At 43.7% G+C, this 17931-nt stretch overlaps 1 protein-coding gene across 1 annotated transcript in view; it reads left to right on the top strand.

Annotated features, from left to right (window-relative positions):
• Nucleotides 1–7221, top strand: part of THSD7B (thrombospondin type 1 domain containing 7B) — a 264674-nt gene extending 257453 nt beyond the window's left edge. The window contains exons 26-28 of the mRNA XM_029962200.1: nt 502–694; nt 4240–4327; nt 6065–7221. Coding sequence (XP_029818060.1) covers nt 502–694; nt 4240–4327; nt 6065–6146 — 363 coding nt within the window. The 3' untranslated portion in view covers nt 6147–7221. The remainder of the gene's footprint in view (nt 1–501; nt 695–4239; nt 4328–6064) is intronic.
• The last annotated feature ends 10710 nt before the right edge of the window (nt 7222–17931 follow it).

The raw sequence follows: 17931 nt of genomic DNA, 5'->3' as shown, positions 1-17931 counted from the left end.
CGACAGACTTCTAAAAAAGCTCTTGACCAAACTGCTTAGACTGATCCAGGACAGTGAATATTTGGCCACAAGAAAACTTCATTTTAGATAACCCCGTGAAATACTCGAGTGGAGATACAGGAGGAGGGTTTGGGTCTGAAGGGGGATTGTTTCTGGTTCATCTCTTCTAATGCCCAGCAGGGTCAGTGGGAAAATTGTTACCAACGAGAGGAGTTTGCCACAGATTCCTGTTATTAAGCCTGTTGTGATGAAAATGTTTGTATGTTAGGCTTCTCCATAATTGCAGACTCTTTTTCAACTCTATTTCCCCAAATATGTTTGGTTTTTTTGAACTGAAATGGGTTTGCAGGCACCAGTTCCTGGGTGGTTTGGCTTGGTTGTTGGTGGTGAAGTTGCACGTGCAGGTTATACCTTGCAGTTTCTTCGTGGTTTCCCTACAGTGTGCACTGTTCTGTGAGGGGGCACTGTCTGGTTTAATGCTGAATTCCCTTTTATCTCCAGAGAGGAGTCTGCGGTTGTGAGCGAGGATACACAGAAGTAATGAGATCAAATGGTTTCCTGGATTACTGCGTGAAGGTACCAGGTTTAGAAGATAAGAAAGCCGATGTTAAGACCATTGCTGGAAAAAATAAACCTGTCAACTCAAAAATGCATGACATTTTCAAAGGATGGTCTATTCAACCTTTTAATCCAGGTGAAAAACTTAAATATGAATGGAATAAATTGTCTTTAAAATGTTTCCGTAGAAGAAAGGTACAAGCTTTGTAGATCATAACATCAGAGACTGTGTCTGGGAGCTGCAGAGCAGCCTCCCAGTTTCTGACTCGTGTGCTGTCTTTCATGCCTTTGTGCCTATTCAGAGGAATCACAATCTCTTATGTTGAGAGATAGCAAAGACAGAATGAGGCAATAATGTTTTGCAAAAGTATACTCCTATGTGATTTGGGGGGATGCTTAGAACTATTATCTGATGATGTTTCTAGAAGGTAATATGTTTGGACTAGGAAAGATATTGATCACCAACGCTTGAGAAGATTCAGAGCAAAAAGTGCTTAAGATTTCATTAAACAAAGCATTGGTTGTTTCTTGTTGTATTTCAAGAGTATATGAAAAGAACAAGCTAAAAAGTGCAGAGTTTAGAGTTTAAATGTTAAAGTTCTGGCATTAAAAACACCCCAAAAAAGTAGGCAAGCCGCTGTGCCCGAGCAACTCATCCCAGGTGGATCTTTGACATCCACAGCATAAAATCCTTCCCAGATGGAACCGTGTACCGGATGTGCCCAGACTGGTCCACAGGGCTAGTGCTGTAGTAATAGCTGATTCCCATTTTGACTGTTGTTTTGAACATGAATTCATCCAAAACAAATTTCTGAAATGCAAACAGGGCTTTAAAATGGGAAGCCAACTCGTCAGGTGCATCAGGTTTTACCAAAACACATTTGTTCTCCTTGTCTTCTAAAATACTGGCAGTGCAGTCTTCCCTCTCTCCTGGTGCCTGGCACAGCATTTGTTTGCAATTAGTTTCTAATGAACACAAGACTTTGGAAAACATGTAACAAAACGTTGTGTTAGGGGGATTCAGGGAGCCATAATTCTGTCTGATATATGTGATCACACTTTGAATGTTACATTTACATATTTGATCTGCATACAGTAGTTAACCTTTGCGTTGACAGTCTCTGGGCTCAGAGAGCTCAGTCCAAAGCCTTCTAAAGTTGTCTGGTTTTCGATCAAGCCCTTCATCCAGAAGCCCACGCAGTTCAGCATCAGTTTGAATCACAGGTTTGGGGTTAATTGCCATTTTTTCAGCATCCCTGGCCTTCTGTAGGCTGTCTAACTTGGGTGTCATCTCTTTGGCTGGTACCTTTATGGGGTTAGAAAAAGAGAGGGAGGTGTAGGTGGATGCTGCAATCCTGTTTTTAAATCAGCATTCGAGTCTGCAGCCCTGAAAGCTTCTAGTGGGCTTGACCTCAGTGCAGCATCTGGGAGCCAACTCTCCCCCGGGACTGTAACAGAAATAGGGACTAGGGAGCTTTTACAGAACACGGTGTTACTTAATTTTAGGCCAGAAATGTTATAGAACCAATATACAGGAAAGGAATAAAGGTGCTCCATGTGTGTTAAATGTATCACCAACCCCATGGCATACTGCAGTAAACTCTTCAGTCTGTGGGTGCTCTTCAGACCCCAGCTCATGGCTGGTGCTCTTCAAATCACTCCCCTTTGTCTAACTTCATTGTAATTACTTGCCTTGAAGAGGCTCTCAGGCTCCCTAGTGTGGGGGTTTGCAATAGTTAGTGCTGGCTCCGCCAGGAAACTGCTGGTGCCTACGAGTTCTGCTCTTGATAGCAGGTCTGTGGTGAATGCTCCCCGTATGGATGGCATTTTCCACCCTGCAGCACCACAGTCCTTGACATTTGTGTATGTCTAAGGACTTCTAGCTGTCAGTGAAAGCACATGTGCCTTTCTCAAGGTAATTTGTGATTTCCCTTCCCGTTTACAGTGTGGAACACAAATTTTATTATGATTTAATGAGGCTGATGTTTTTGTTCTTCTAAATGCTCTGCAGGAGTGCACAGAACTGATTTCAAATCAGGCTGTGTTTTTCCTCTCTTTACCACACTCCGGGAGGCAAGAGTTCAGGTACAGAAACTTTTTTTCAAGTAGAGAGGCAATTTAAATAGCATTGCTTAAATTGTCGGATGACATGGTCCAGTGCCTTTCTGTTGGGGATGTAGAGCAGAGCTGCCTTCATAGCAGACATGCTGTGATGCCTTTCTGTGGCTGTGACAGTCCCTTTGCAGGACTGCTAAATGTTTCTTGGCCTTCTCCAGTTGAGAGGGCAACCAATTTCATACCTGGACTTCAGGAAAAAACCCAAACAAACCATCCCAAACCTGACAAACAGAACTCTTCTCACGTGGGAGGTAGTCTGCAAGTGTTTCAAGGAGAAGAGAAAATGTGTGAGAGAGGTACTCAGTCTTTACACAAGGCCTGGAAGAAAAATGAGAAGGAATGGGATCTGATTAAATGTGTTTCCCTTTGAAAAAAAATGTGATTCAAACGTAAAATGTAAACCAGGCTCAGTGATTGTCCCTCTCACTTGACTGAGTTTGAAATGGCCTCTGTCAAACCGTGTCTGTGGGCACAGCACAGGTTCCTGTTCCTGCCTCCAGTGTGTATTTGCAGCTCTGTTGATGTGAATCAGCTCAGACTGCTGCTGCATGGAAAAGTACCAAACCTTCTCCCCTCAAGGAAAGCTGTACAGGCAGAACAGAGCGAGAAACAGAAATGTCAGTCTTTGAACAATTGTTATTATTAATGCAAAGCTTGTCATTAAGGACCTGTGCAGATAAAGTGTTCTGAGTCAAGGGAATGTTTCGACAGACTCCAACCCACATGTGCATGGAGGGGTTCCTCCAGGGGTCCCTGGTCATTGCAACCAAGCAGCCCAGTCAGGAGCCTTACCTTGTCTTAAAGCCAGTTATGTCTCCTGCTTCTGTGGCCCAGCCAGAAAGCTCTTTCACAGCTTTATCCGTCTTACTCTCACAAAGTCTATTCTTGTTTTTATTCTAAGCTGAATTTATTCCCATTTGTTGCCCAAGTGTTTTCCAACTCAAAGCAGCTTGTCCACTTGTGCTCACTGGTGTTTACCCCAATTGACCCCTGAGTATTTATGGAGAACAATCTCACCCCTTCTCAACCTTCTTTTCTTTGGGCTAAACACGTGAGATGTTACCTCTGTCTGTCTGGGTCAGCTCAGCGTTGAATTGCCTCTGCCAGAGCAGCCACTGGGGCTCTAAAGTGAATGTACCCCAATTATCCTGTGTCCCTGCTCCTTTCTGTGGCCAGGAGCCTGCCTGGGTTGTGTTTCTGTGCTGTACCCTAAGCCCAGGCTGCCTGTAATGAGCTATGGGAGCTCAGCCAGAGCAGGGTTAGGAAGTAACACTGCTTTGGAAAACTGGGACGAAGAGCTCAGTTTCAGTTTTCATTGAGGAAAATCTACGGTCCTTAGTAAAGTTAGCATTTTGTCTTTAAAATGGTTGATTTTTACAGAAATATCCTTTGCTATCAAAAATATGGGGTTTATGGGTTGTTCCCAGCCAATCCTTGCTGCATTTCCCGTCAATGTTGCTACTAATTTCTCTTTAATTAATCTCTTGAATTTTTATGTATTTTAGAATAATTTTTTTTATGCTCCCCTTTCATCTCTCTGTCCTTTTTCCTCATCTTCCACAGATGGTAAACTGAAGATGTGGGTGTATGGAGTATCAGCTGGTGGGTTCTTCATCATAGTTTTCCTGATTTTTACATCCTATCTGATGTGGTAAGTATGGCATGTATTTTGTCCTTAAATAAAAGCTAGTTTTCATTTACTTAAACAATCCAAAATATATCACAACACTCTGTGTTGCAGAGATTTAACCCTCAAGGCTTTAGAAAAGGATGGAGATTGGATTACCTAAGTGCCTTCATTTGACCCCTATCTCAGAGTAATTAAAACTCTCCAAACTTTAACTGTTAACAGGCATTATTGTGAAGAAGTTTAGTGGTCATGCAGGGAAAGAATTCTTTTTGGTTATCAGTAGGACCTTTTATTTATTCAGACTTCTACTGGGATTAGAAAGGGGTTTTATTGTATTATTTAAAAAAAGATAAAGTAAAACTGAAGAAAGGCAAGGAGAATGATTGGATCGAGGAGCTGGCTTCTGCTCAAGGAAGGACTAAATAGAATAGGGGCATTCAGTTGGAAAATGATGTTTGATGTGGGAATACAATAGAGATCTATGAAATCATGAATGTGGGAGAAAAGGGTGCTAGGGAATTTTTATTTCCCACAATAAAAGAAGTAGGAGGCATCTGATGAAATGTTCGTTTAAAATAAACAAAAGATATTATTTTTCACACAGTGCATTATTACCTTGTGAGCTTACTGCTGCTGGGGACTGTGCATGCCAGGAAGATAAATGGATTTGGAGAAGGCATAACAGTTCATGGGAGATTGGGTCTCCTGGTGTTAATTGTGGTTTTCCGGATGTACGCTCCAGCTGAGGAAATCCCTAAATAGGATTTTGCAGTGAATATGTCAGGTGGAAACATGTCCTGTGTCTAAAGCTGATGTTACCAGCCACTGTTAAAGACAGGGTATCGGGTCCTGATCTACACCAGTGTGTCACTGGTGCTGGGCTTTACTGGGAGGGGGGTTGTCTGCCCTCCTCCAGCGCAGCCGTCGCACCAGGCAGGGGTGATGGGCCTGACTTGGCAGAGCTTGGCAGAGTGTTGCACTCCCTGGTCTGAATATTTGGAAAGGTAATGCCCAGGGATTTGGCCTGAACTCACAAACATTAATGGTGCAAGCTGGCCTGACCCCTGTCAGATCAGGGCAGGCAACGAGAGAGTCACAACTGTGGCTTGACAGCATCATTGCCCTCTTTCATCCAACACCAGTTTATTCCCCTTCATTTTTCTATTCTTTCTCTCAGTCTCTCTCTTTGGTTAGAAGCTCTAATAACCATGTTTGGATGCTGCTTAGGACTTGCAGCTCCTTTATTTTCCAAACCATGTAGCTCCATTTCTCTGTGGCTTCACACTGGAGGATACAGAGGATTTTTTAAATAACATTACCCACTTTTCCATCACTTGAAGGCTGGTGAGGAAATGTGTTTCTCAATAATAATTATTGTTGCTTCAATACCACGCCAAAGAAAAATGAGAATGTCCCACTCCTAGACAGCTTGTGTTCCAATTTTTCTGCGAGGTGTTCTTTGTTTTGTCAGCTGTGAGAAGAGACGGGAAACAAATGTGCTTTATTTCCTCTGCAGATGAGGAGCACAGTTGGCTGCCCGTTTTTGGCAGGTTGTGTGTCAGTACCACACACGTGAGAGCACACAAGGGGGGGCCATGTGGTCTGTGTTAGAAGTAGCCACTGTACAACAGCATCACCCAGTTATAAAATTAAATAGCCAGTGTGGGATGTTGATTTTTTATGGAAGTTTGGGTTTTGATGACGTTTCTGAGCTTATTACAGTTTATAGTTTTGTCTTCTGAAATGCTTTTCTTGCAGCAAAAAAACGAAGCAGCATCAAAGCCCTCCTCCACAGCAGAAGCCTCTAACCTTGGCCTACGATGGAGACATTGACATGTAACATGTAAAAGAAATCCAAATCTAGACATCAACTGCCTTAACTGCTTTCTTTTTTGGAACTCTTCGACTTCTCAGTTTTTTGAGGAATCTCCTGATGTGTAATATACTGGGCAGAACAGAAGTATTGCAAGCTTAAAACTTTGCTATTTCTTTATTTAAAAAAAAAAAAAAAGAGTTAAAACTTGGATCCTGTGAAGCTTTTCTGAAAAGACCAGAAGATACAGCTCTTCCTGTTGAGCAATGGGAATAAAAAATAAAAAAAAAAAGAAGAGAGAATCTACAGACATCAAAAGGAATTATCTAAAAAAAAAAAAAAAGGCATGACAATCCCAAGGAAAATGTGACATTTACTGTAAATGACAAGTTTGACACAGCATCATTATGCACTATATTAGTGCAGGGTTCTTTATTCTTCACATACTTCAACAATGAGTTTTCTAGTGTTTACATTTCATTCAAAGACTTTAAAACCAGATCATGTATTTTGAGAAATGCAAGGAAGAATGAGTTGAAGTGTCTGAAGTTATCAGGTTTTTTAAAGTTTCTTCCTTCTTATCCTGTTTTCTAGTCTGGAATATGATTTTGCTTCATTTCCACCTACAGGACAGAATAAGGATTGTTATGAAAAAGCATAGGTGGTTTCTTAACCAAGAATATTTTTTAAAGAGTTGAGTAGATAGGTGTTTTAATGAATGGCTAGAGGATTTGATTGTTTAAAAAGTATTTTAAATTATATTAAACCATGTAGATACATTATGGCCAGTTTGAATTGTTATTCAGTTTAATTAATACAAACTCTGCTTTTGTATTTAAATTTTCTTATCTGAAATATTTATAAATTCCTTTTTTTGAATTTAATTACCTGACCTCATTTAATATACATCAAACACAAATGCAGTTTGTAGAAGGTCTTGCTTTTTTAAATGTTTCAGAACCACTGAGAAGTTACATGTCGTAAAATTCTGGGAACATTTGAAGAGGGTAAGTGTTTATAATAGTGTGTGTTGCAAGTAAGAAAGTGCCATCTTGTGGTATTGACTTGTATTTATAAGCAAATAAAATGCTAAAGAGAGTGAGAAAATTGCTTCTGGTATGTTGCATTAAATGTGTGTAAACAACATGTGTTATTAGTCCTTTACTGTGTCTGAGAGTGGAGTTGGATTCCAAACTTTTCTGGCATATTTTGTGCTGCAGTGATTAGTGAAAAAGAGAGTATAGACAAGTGCAAGTTGGGAGAATAATTGCGGGTCTGGAGAATGGTTATTTTTAACTCAATGCTGCTGCTTATTCCAATAATGAGAAGAGAAAAAAAGAATTGTTTACAGCCCAGCACCTGTGTGGTCCATTCCAATCTGCAGCTACCTGGATCATCACAAGAGGTGGGTGTAACTGGGACAGAAGGCATTGCTCATGTTGTTATGTTGTTATGCACAGCCTTTGTAATGTGATTTGAATATTACAGTTTTATTGAAAAAATAATGGAATTGTAGGTAGGTTTCCTGCCCCAGGTCATGTTCCCACCCACCCAGCACTGCTCCCTCAGCATTAAATTGAGGTGTTAGTGTGTCACCAAAGCAGGGTCAGGAATGTGCTTTTCTCTTCCCTCATTAGAAAGAAAGGCTGATAGAATTGCAAGGGGAAATTTTCTCACTTGTTTCTGGCCCTGGAGATGTTCTGCTGGCCCTGCTTCCCACCTTAGAGCTGTAACTGTTTATGGAATAAAAAGCAGGATCTAGTGTTTCCCAGTAACATTGGGGCCCTAAATCTTTTTTTAATGGTGCCCTGTACCGAACTGCTGACTAACATGTACAGAGTAAGAGTTGCAAGGGGAATAATGATCTAGTGCTATTAGGAAGAACACTGACAGATCTTAATATATTTTGTCTGTGGGATACGATGTGAGGAGAATGGTGCTCTTTGAATAATGAAGGAATAAACTCAATTAAGCATGCTGTTCAACAAGGCATTGGAGTGGGAAAGTTGGTGTTAAAATAGCAAAACGACAGCTGCAACATGTGGTCGTTGCCCTCAACATCAGGGTGAATTACAGTCCAAACTGTGATGAGGAGAAGGCTCCAGGGAGACCACAGAGCACCTACCAGTGCCTGAGGGGGCTACAGGAGAGCTGGAGAGGGACTTTGGATAAGGGCATGGAGAGATAGGACAAGGGGGAATGGCTTCAGACTGACAAAGGGCAGGGTTACATTAGATATTAGGAAGAAATTGGGGTGGTGAGGCACTGGCCCAGGTTGCCCAAAAAAGTTGCGGATGACCCATCCTTGAAAGTCTTCAAGGCCAGGTTGGATGGGTCTTGGAGCAACCTGGTCTAGTGGAAGGTGTCTCTGCTCTTGGCAGGGGATTGGAATAAGATGACCCTTGAGGTCCCTTTGGACCCAAACCATTCCGTGACTCGATGATTCTGCATCCGGTGCAGGAGATGTCAGCTGTGTGGTCAACTACTCTGGGGAGGCAAGGAGCTCCAGGTACAACACTGCAAAGCAGATGTTTATATTGATGGATCTGGGGATGTGTTTCAGTTTGGTGCCCTTCACCACTCTCTGTCCCCACCTGTGCACCCACTGGCCAAAGGGACTGTCCACGGTTCCCAGTGGGACTGGGCACTGTGGGTGCAGCCGCGGGCTGTGCAGGGCAGTGGTGCTGGGGGCTGAGGGACACTCAATGTCTGCTGCAGAGCTGTTGCAGTTCAGCAATACCCTCTAGGGAATGAGTGCACCTGTTTGACTTTGTGAAATGAAAAGGAGCAGCAGGGGAGGCTCGTGAGGCTGCTGTTCCAGACAGCTGCTGCTGGCTGGGTGCTGTCTGACGGCGCAGACACGGACGCGTGTCCGCTCCTCATCCACCTTGGACCGCACGGTGATTCAAACGTCACAGCCTAATTGCATGGATTTGGGATTGAATTAAGCTGTGACATTGAACAGAGGAGCTGGTGGCCCTGCAGAGTCCATGAGGCTGAGAATGCAGCACAGTGCAAAACCAGGAATCAGTTGTCTAGACATACCAAGGTTATTGCTATCTGTAAGAGCTCTGGATATCCTGCTGCAGGGAGATGCCCAGCCTCCTGTGAGAGCACTGGAGTCAGTTCCTGCCTTTTATTGTCCAGAGTGAGCCATGATATGGAAAAAGGGTTACTCTCAATTCTTGCCTGTTTGGTATTTCTAAACTTTTTGCTGAAGTAGCTGGTGCTGGTGCTGTCCCCTGCTGAAGACAGGACAGAGATCTTGGTCCCGTTCAGGAAGGTCATTCCAATACTCCCAGCTAGGCATCCCATCAAGACACATATGTGATTGTGAGTGAAGGCATCTGGGGGCGAAGAATTTGCCAAATGCCCTGGCAATTTGTCTGTGTGGGTAATAACCAGATAACAAGACTCAGCACTTTGTCATCATTTATTTCAACTCTCTTGATTTCAATGTCCAGTGCCAGGTGTTTCTTACTTTGGTATCACAGCTGTAAGACCTGCAACTTTTTTTTTTCCCATGCATGGGATATTTACATGCACAGGTACCATGTTTATGCATCTCATTTTGCTTAAACACTGCCAACATTGGGGCTTTTGTATGAGGTTTGTAAAATCGAACTACATTTTTCCTGCAGAAATATCCTGAAGTCTTGGGAAGCTTTCTCATTCATAGGGCTGGATTCCAGCTGTACTCCCCCCCAGCAACCACACTAGAAATGTCACTGGACCCTTGAACTTCAGGTGCTACAATCTAGAGCAAAGATTAATTTTCTTTGCTCTGGAAGCAGAGTAGTGTAAAATTTTCTACAAGAAAATGCAGCTAAAGACTCGTAAATTAGCTTGTGCTTGTATTCATAGGTGTCAAAGAAGAGCCTAATTGCACAGTTTTCTTTGCTTAAGTGCACTTGCATTCATGGGCAGTTTCACTGGGAAATGAATAAATCTTAAGGGGAAAAGAAAATCTCTTGAGGACTTCTATTTTGGATTAATCCCAGTAAGTATGAAGTTATTCATATTTGCTGCTAACATGGCATAGCTGGTTTCTTGAAAGATTATCATAGGATGGTTTGGGTTGGAGGTGACCTTAGAGATCATCCAGTTCCAACCCCTTGCCATGGGCAGGGATACCTTCCACTAGACCAGGTCACTCAAAACCCCATCCAACCTGGCCTTGAACTTCTAAGGAGAGGCATCCACAGATTTTTCTGGGCAATCTGTGCCAGTGCCACATCACCCTCACAGTGAAGAATTTCTTCCTAATCTAAATTTACCTTCTTTCAGTTTAAAGCGATTCTCTTGTCCCATCACTCCAAGCCCTTGTCAAAGTCCCTCTCCAGCTCTGTAGCCCCTTTAGTACTGGAAGGGACTCTCAGGTCTCCCTTGATCCTTCTCTTTTCCAGGCTGAACAACCCCAGCTCTCAGTCTGTCTCCATGGCAGAGGTGCTCCAGCCCTCTGATCATATTTTTTCTCAATACATAACTTAATTTGCCCTTATGAGTGGAAGGAGAAATGTAGTTTAAATATGATTTTGCATCTTGTTTTCAATTGGGAGGTGATAATGCAGAAAAAAATTATCTAACTCAGGACCTTTTGAAAGATGGATCAGGCTACCTGATGTATGAACATGCCTCAGGACAGATTATGGTTCTGTCTGGTTTAAAATGTAATTTAAATGAATTAACTTCCACATCCTACAGCTGTGACATGCACCTGTCCTGGACAGGAGCTTGATTTATATTGCCTTTATGAAGATATATCTGAGCACAGGCTATTACGTGCCATCAATATGTATGTGTTACTTGATTCCCAGAGCCACGACCTGACAGGTGACTCTGTTACTGTCACTTAACTGCTGACATGACTTGTGCCACCAGCCATGCCATTAAGCTATTGAGATGTGACACGACCTGATCCGTAACGCTCACGACGGGCTGTGCCTCCTGCTTCTGTCAGACGTGGAAGATTGAGGAAGTCACGTGTAACTCCTCCCGGTCTTGCTGCATCTGCAGGGAAGGGCATCCCCCTGGGTCGCAGCCGTCAGCCCTGCCCAGTGCAGCAGCATGGATGGGATGGATGGGTTTGGGTCAAGAAAGTTGTACAGCTGTGAGGTTGCCTTAAAGAAGTCTGTTTGACCCAGTGGAATAACTGGGGCTGGAAACACGATTGTAAAAAAACCGAGGAATTCACATGAACTGACATTAAATAAATTGAATTGCGCAGTTGTTTCTTGTCCCCTGCCTGGTAGAAATGAAAGAAGTGTCTTGCTGTGAAGTCTGATAACAAGGGACCCCACTGTCCCTTGAAACAGGTTAATATTTGGCCACGCTTTGTGATTTGGTTATATTTACATTTAGGGAGAAAAGACTAGATTTGAATGAATAGTTATAATGGTAATCACGGCGATGGAATGCTTTCTGCATGAATTTTTAATGTGTACCCTTTTATTATACCCTTTTATCTTCCAATCTAATATAGTTTATTGGTATTTTTAAATGTAAACTAATGGTAAAATGGTCACATATGAAATGTCTGAGAAAATAACCTAAACCCCCATATTTGCAGTTGTTGGTAATTATGCTCATTTACTTTGATTACATGCTTTTTTACAGTCATGTCTAGAATGGACTATAGGTGGATACACAGGTTAAAGCAATTTATGGGATTTATCCTGTCTGTGAAGAGATGTTTTGATGGAATGAAAAATAAGATTCATTTTCCTCCAATAAGGAAGAATGTTAATTTTCTCCTCTGCTTCACGAAAGTTCACCTTCATGTTGTGAATACTGGGGTTGTTACATGCCAATATGACATTTGGAAAAAATCTCTTCAAGCTTAATAACAGTGAAGAATCTTTTGACAGTTCATGAGGGAAGTGGAGCAACAAGCATTCATTTTGCAGATGAGGAAGGTGGCACTCGGATTTTGTATTTTTTGGGTGCAGTCTGCCTCCTACCCCATGTGAGCAAGCTTCAAGTAGTTTTTCTTGCAGAATGCAGCCCAGCAATAGTGTTTCCAGGATGTTGCAGTTGCCCAGTGATCACAGCACTGCACAGCAGCAGGATTATTGGCCAAGCAACAATGTGACATTTTATCTCTCCATTAGAAATAACCTTTGGTAACTGTGTTCTGAGTTTAGCAGGAACAGGCAGGAATACAGTTAGAGTCACTTCTCTGTCACTGTTGTAACATCAAGCAAAACCATATTTGGAGGTGGCAAAGGAGGAATGTGTCTGATCCAAAGTCAGTAAACGATGCTCATTGACTTCATCTAGAGACGATCAGGCCATTCATAGGCTGTTATCTGCTGCTTCTTTCAAGTTTTCCACCACCACTGACCTTTGTGAATATGAGTGCATTGATTCTGAAATGCCTCATGTGGCAAATTAAGTGATTTAGTTACACAATTTGGGTTTGCCTTCTACATTACAAGTCAGTTCAGTTCAGTGACTGAATCAGATGAACATCCCAGCAGTTGATGGGTCAGAGCAGTGAAAGATGCAGGTGTCCCCTGAGAAGTGTGGTCTGTGGCTGCTCTTCTGCAGCAGAAAGGTTAAACTTCTTGTCTTGTGTGCATTGGGTAGACCAAGTCCATCAAAATTTATTTAAGTGAAGTGTTTGGAGTCTACCTGAGGATGGAAATTCAGGATTGTTTCAATGACAGAATGCAATAGAGATTTCATTTCGGATCTCCATTCTTTAAGAGAAGCATTTGTGTCAGTCAACATCCATGTTTCTTCTGTTTGTAGTGGATGTTTTAAGTCTTTCTTCTGATGAAACTGAAGCCTTCTCCTCAGATAAGCAAAGTGGGACTTTGAAGAGATTCCACTGTGATGGAAGGTTTTGTTTTTCCAACATACACTACATAGAACTTGTGAAGGTTCTGTGAGAAGACTGTAGCCCAGCTGAAGCACCAGTGAACTGATTGTTTTCAGAAGTGCAAGAAGGATATTTGCTGGAGCCCTAACACTGTGTCTGAGCCATCTCTCCCAGTGACAAACATGCTGAGGGACTGCCAGGAAAAGTCACAGCAGAGACAGGTCATACCAGAGCAACTTGCAGCGATCCCTTGTTTTCTCTAATGGCCCCACACCACTTTTTTAACTGGGTAAACCACCTCATCTTCCAGTATCTGACAGTCCTGGAGCAGAGAAAATGGGGTTTTATAACTCAGTCCAGTCCTAGCTCTGGTTTCTATTGCAATGGGCTGTGCACGGTGGGCTCAGCAGAGGAGCATCAGAGACATACATCTCTATAATCTGTACCCTGTGCCTGATGGCTGCACTCTGTGGTGACAGCAGTGACATTCAGACAGGTTTCTCATTGCTGGGAAGCATCAGGAGATTGCTACTTCTCCAGTAGAGATGGGCGGAAAATATCATTTCATGTACTGAATGCAAGCGACTGATGGAGCCTGTTGAAGACAGAATTGAGATGAAAAGCTGTAATGCAGATGTGTCACATCACAGTTGTCACTCCATTTCTCTGTAAGATACGGCAGATCCACAGCAATTAATTTTAAATGCAGTCTCTATTACTGCAGAGCGGTAACTTGAAATATTTACTACTTTATTTGCTTCACACCAAGTGCGATTTCACTCAATTTGTCATTAAAAACACTGTCCTCTTCTGAGGAAAGAGTATATTTACATGAACTGCTCTCCAGTAATTCTGTGTTTTCTCCAGGAGAAGATTTTGTGCACAAAAATCTGTGTTGATGAGCCTGTGGGACCAAAGACAGATGGGAAAAGGAGAACAGGTCTGTTCATTGCCCTCAGAGGGCTGTAAAAAGGCCAAAGGGATCAAACTCCCATTCCTTTGTCACTCTTCTACGTATAACATGGATCATCATTAACCAAAAAAAATTCCTAAAACCGGCAACCCCCCCACTTCTTCAATATTGCAAAGTTGGGCAGTGCTTTGATGTACCAGAACATGATTTAGAAATGAAGAGCTGCTGCCTGCGATGAGTCTTCTGGATCCCTTCTGCAGTCTCTAAAAAGTAAAAACCAGAAAGCTGCCTGTCTCTCCTAATCATGCAATCCTGGGAAGTGGATATGGGGGGAGGGAGGATGGTGGAAGCCAAATGCTGTGACATTTGAAGTGAAATGGGGAGTGTTGCAGCCCAGAGTACAGGGGATGCAGTGCTGGCTGTAGAATCAGCTCCATCCCAGGCCTCAGCTGTAGCATGTGTGACTGACTTGAAACTTGTTTGTCCTATTGTTGTTCTACAGAGAAAAATGTGTTAATTTATCAAGTCTGTAGAAATGCAAAATACACACATAAGCCCATGCCAGCATTAAGACCCCCTTATTTGGATGGGAGTGTTGATATCCTGGAGGGCAGGAAGTCTCTGCAGAGGGATCTGGAGAGGGTGGATTGATGGGCTGAGGCCAATGGCATGAGGTTTAACAAGGGGAAGTGCCAGGTCCTGCACTTGGGTCCCTACAACCTCAGGCAGCACTACAGACTGAGGGAAGAGTTGGCTGGAAGGTGCCTGGCAGAGAAGGACCTGGGGGTGCTGGTGACAGCAGCTGAACATGAGCCAGTGTGTGCCCAGGTGGTCAGAAAGGCCAATGGCATCCTGGCTTGTATCAGCAATAGTTTGGCCAGCAGGACCAGGGAAGTGATTGTCCCCCTGTGCTGGGCACTGGTGAGGTCACATCTCGAGTGCTGTGTCCAGTTCTGGGCCCCTCACAACAACAAAGACATTGAGGTGATGGAGCGTGTCCAGGGAAGGGCAATGAAGCTGGTGAAGGGTCTGGAGCACAAGTCCTGTGAGGAGCACCTGAGGGAGCTGGGAGGGCCCAGCCTGGAGAAGAGGAGAGTCAGGGGAGACCTTCTCTCTACAACTCCCTGACAGGAGGCTGTAGCCAGGTGGGGTCAGTCTCTTCACCCAGGCTACAAGTGACAGGATGAGAGGAAATGTCCTCAAGGGGAAGTTTAGATTGGATATTAAGGAAAATCTGTTGACAAAAAGGGTTGTCAAGCACTGGCACAGGCTGCCCAGGGCAGTGGTGGAGTCACCATCCCTGGAGGGATGTAAAAGACACATAGATGTGGCACCTGGGGACATGATTTAGTGGTGGGCTCGGCAGTGTTGGGTTAACAATTGGACTTGGTAACCTTAAAGAACTTTTCCAATTTCTTCTATTCTGTCACTAGTCCTCTTCTCCCTTAAACTTCTTGTGGTTCAAGGCATGAGCCTCTTTTTAAGCTGGAATCAGTCTGGCTTTATTTAATGGTTGCAACGGATCCATGGATGCGACTGGTTGGGTACTGCCTCCAGGACTGTGTTAAACTTAATTTAATCAGAAAAGGAAAACCTGTTATCTGTTTGGAGATTAAACCCTGCTGCCAATGCAGGGACCAGTGGCTGGCAGCCACAGGCCAGGGACAGCAGCAGCACTGGCCAGGCCAGCGCTGGGAGCTTTGGGAAAGAAAACTCCCTATTAAGATGCTGTCAGTACCTAGAGCTGTGGCTTGGTGCAGTCAAGCATGTTCTGTGTTTCACATTTTGTTTGATATTAGACACTATGTCTGCTATGTGATTTGTTTCTATTAATGATCTTTGATTTTCTTATCAGCTTTGCTTACTTTTTTTTTCCGTAAAACTTTGGATCAGCTTTCTAAGGCAAAAAAAATATTAGTGGAGCTTTTTTTTTTCCCTTGCTGACACTGAAACAATGAATATGGATCAGAATTTTAATTTCCTTTTTTTACCACATCCATTTGCTTGATAGAGCAAGCTTGCCAGCCTAGTTTTACTTTGATAAACCTAATAAGGAAAAAGCACTTTCCACCTCCATATTATTTTATGCCTTGTTTGTGACTTCAGCATTCCTTATACAGGTTTAAAGACAATTTATTCTTTATTGCCCTTGAGTCATTTCGGGAGAGCATTTGTGTTTTTCCCGACATAAAAATGTCCTCCTATAACGTGATGAATATTAAATAGGTGCTTGAATGAAAATGAATCAGCGTGCTCTGACCTGACAGCTCCATTTATCGCAGCGTGACTGGGTGGGAGCCAAAATGTCAGCGTTGTCCTGCCATGGATGCAGGGCCATGCACCCCAATTACTTCATCAAATGACCAATTTCACGAATGGACCCAGATGATGGTGTGAGGTCCCTTCTGTCCCGCTTTCCTAAGGAGTCATTTGCTGGTTTCAGCTCCTCTGCTGCCACCTGCATAGAGCGGGGCTGGCCCAGGGTGGCTCTGCCAGCAGGCATGAGGGGAAACATCTGGGTTCATTTGTGAGGGTGATGTGCTGCTTGTAGTGAGCCTGATGGTTTTGCTCTTTTGATGTGACCAGGCAAGAGGGATCAGACCCTGCTGTGCCAGCAGCTCCCCGGATCACTCATTTCTCCACGTGAGGGGGCCAGGGATGAGCACCAGAAGGAAGAGCAGCAGCTTGGGAGCTGAAATACCCTGGGGAGATTGAAAGGCCAAGGAAGGGAGGGGGGGACTCTGCTGATTAGCAGAGGAGGAATTGGTGGGTCCCTTGCAGAGCTCTGCTTTGCTCCTCAGCCCCTTTCCTGGCAATCCATGTGAGGGTGGGCTGTGAGCGCTGTCAGGAAGCACAGGGGGATGAGAGGGCTGCAGGCAGGGCTGGAGCCCATCACCTGCTGGTTCCCCCCTCTGCAGGAGAGCTCAGCTACCATGTGTCATGTGTCCCCCTGTGAATCACCCCTTCCAGACAGGAAAAGGACTGGCTGGGATATTTTCTCCTGCTACCAAGACAACAAGCTGACACCCTCCTACTATTAAGAAGAATTATGGGGAGGTGAAATTCTTTTTCATTCCTGTACTCCAAGGACAAGGAATGTCCAAGGAATGTGAGGTTTAGATTAGGTATTAGGAAAAATTACTTCAACAATAGGGTGGTCAGGCATTGGAACAAGCTTCCCAAGGAAGGGGTGGAGTCACCATCTTTGGAAGTGTTCAAAAGGCATGAGGATGTGGCACTTGAGCATATGGTTTAATGGGGAACATGGTGGTGCTGGGTTAACAGTTGGACTTGATGGTCTTGGACGTCTTTTCCAAGCTCTGCAATTCTGTGATTCTGTGGCAGTCCTGGAAGTGTTGCCTTCCCTAACCTGTAATGTGTTCAGTCACTCTTCATGCACAGAGCTGTTGCTGAGATGTGAACTCTCTCATTCCTTGTGGATACATCCAGCTACTCTCCACTCTCCATGTGGTGAGTGAAGCAGAGACACCCACCTTACCCACAGAGCAGCATTTCATACCAGTGCTGCCTGGAGCACTGGCATTCACATTCATGAGGTCTTCCAGCAACTTCCAATTCTTCTCTCCCAAATATGTAACATTTTTAATGTTTATAAGAGTTGGTCTTCAGGGTTAAAATGGAGCAAAATTATTTCCTCTGGGGTCTGAGCAGCATGGCATGGACTGGAAACAGTGCGCTAATCCTGGACTATGGTGCAGAACTGCTGGTGCTGGTACAGCTCAGGTATTGGCATTCCTTATTCCTGCCCATTTCACACTCCCCAGTCCCCACAAACCTCAGCTGGGAGCTGTGCACCAAAGCAGCAGTGTTTGCTGTGTGAGCACTGCTGGGCAGGGTCAGCCCCCACACCCCTGTGCGCATGCTGAGTTCATACACAGGCTTCAGTGGCAGCTTTCTTTTGTTCCTTTTTCCCTCCAGCACTTTACAAGTCAAGGATTCCATTGTGGATATGTTACATATGTAACTGTGAGCATATTTTTAAGTGTTTGCACTGTCAGAAAGGAAATGCAAAAATGCAACATGTTCTTAATAATTTTCTTCCTCCTTTAGCTCAT

This window comes from Manacus vitellinus, unplaced genomic scaffold (assembly GCF_001715985.3).
Source record: "Manacus vitellinus isolate BGI_N305 unplaced genomic scaffold, ASM171598v3 scaffold_43_pilon, whole genome shotgun sequence".
Classification (NCBI taxonomy): Eukaryota; Metazoa; Chordata; class Aves; order Passeriformes; family Pipridae; genus Manacus; species Manacus vitellinus.
Note: the sequence above shows the minus strand (reverse complement) of the source record. Positions and strands in the feature narration are given on the sequence as shown.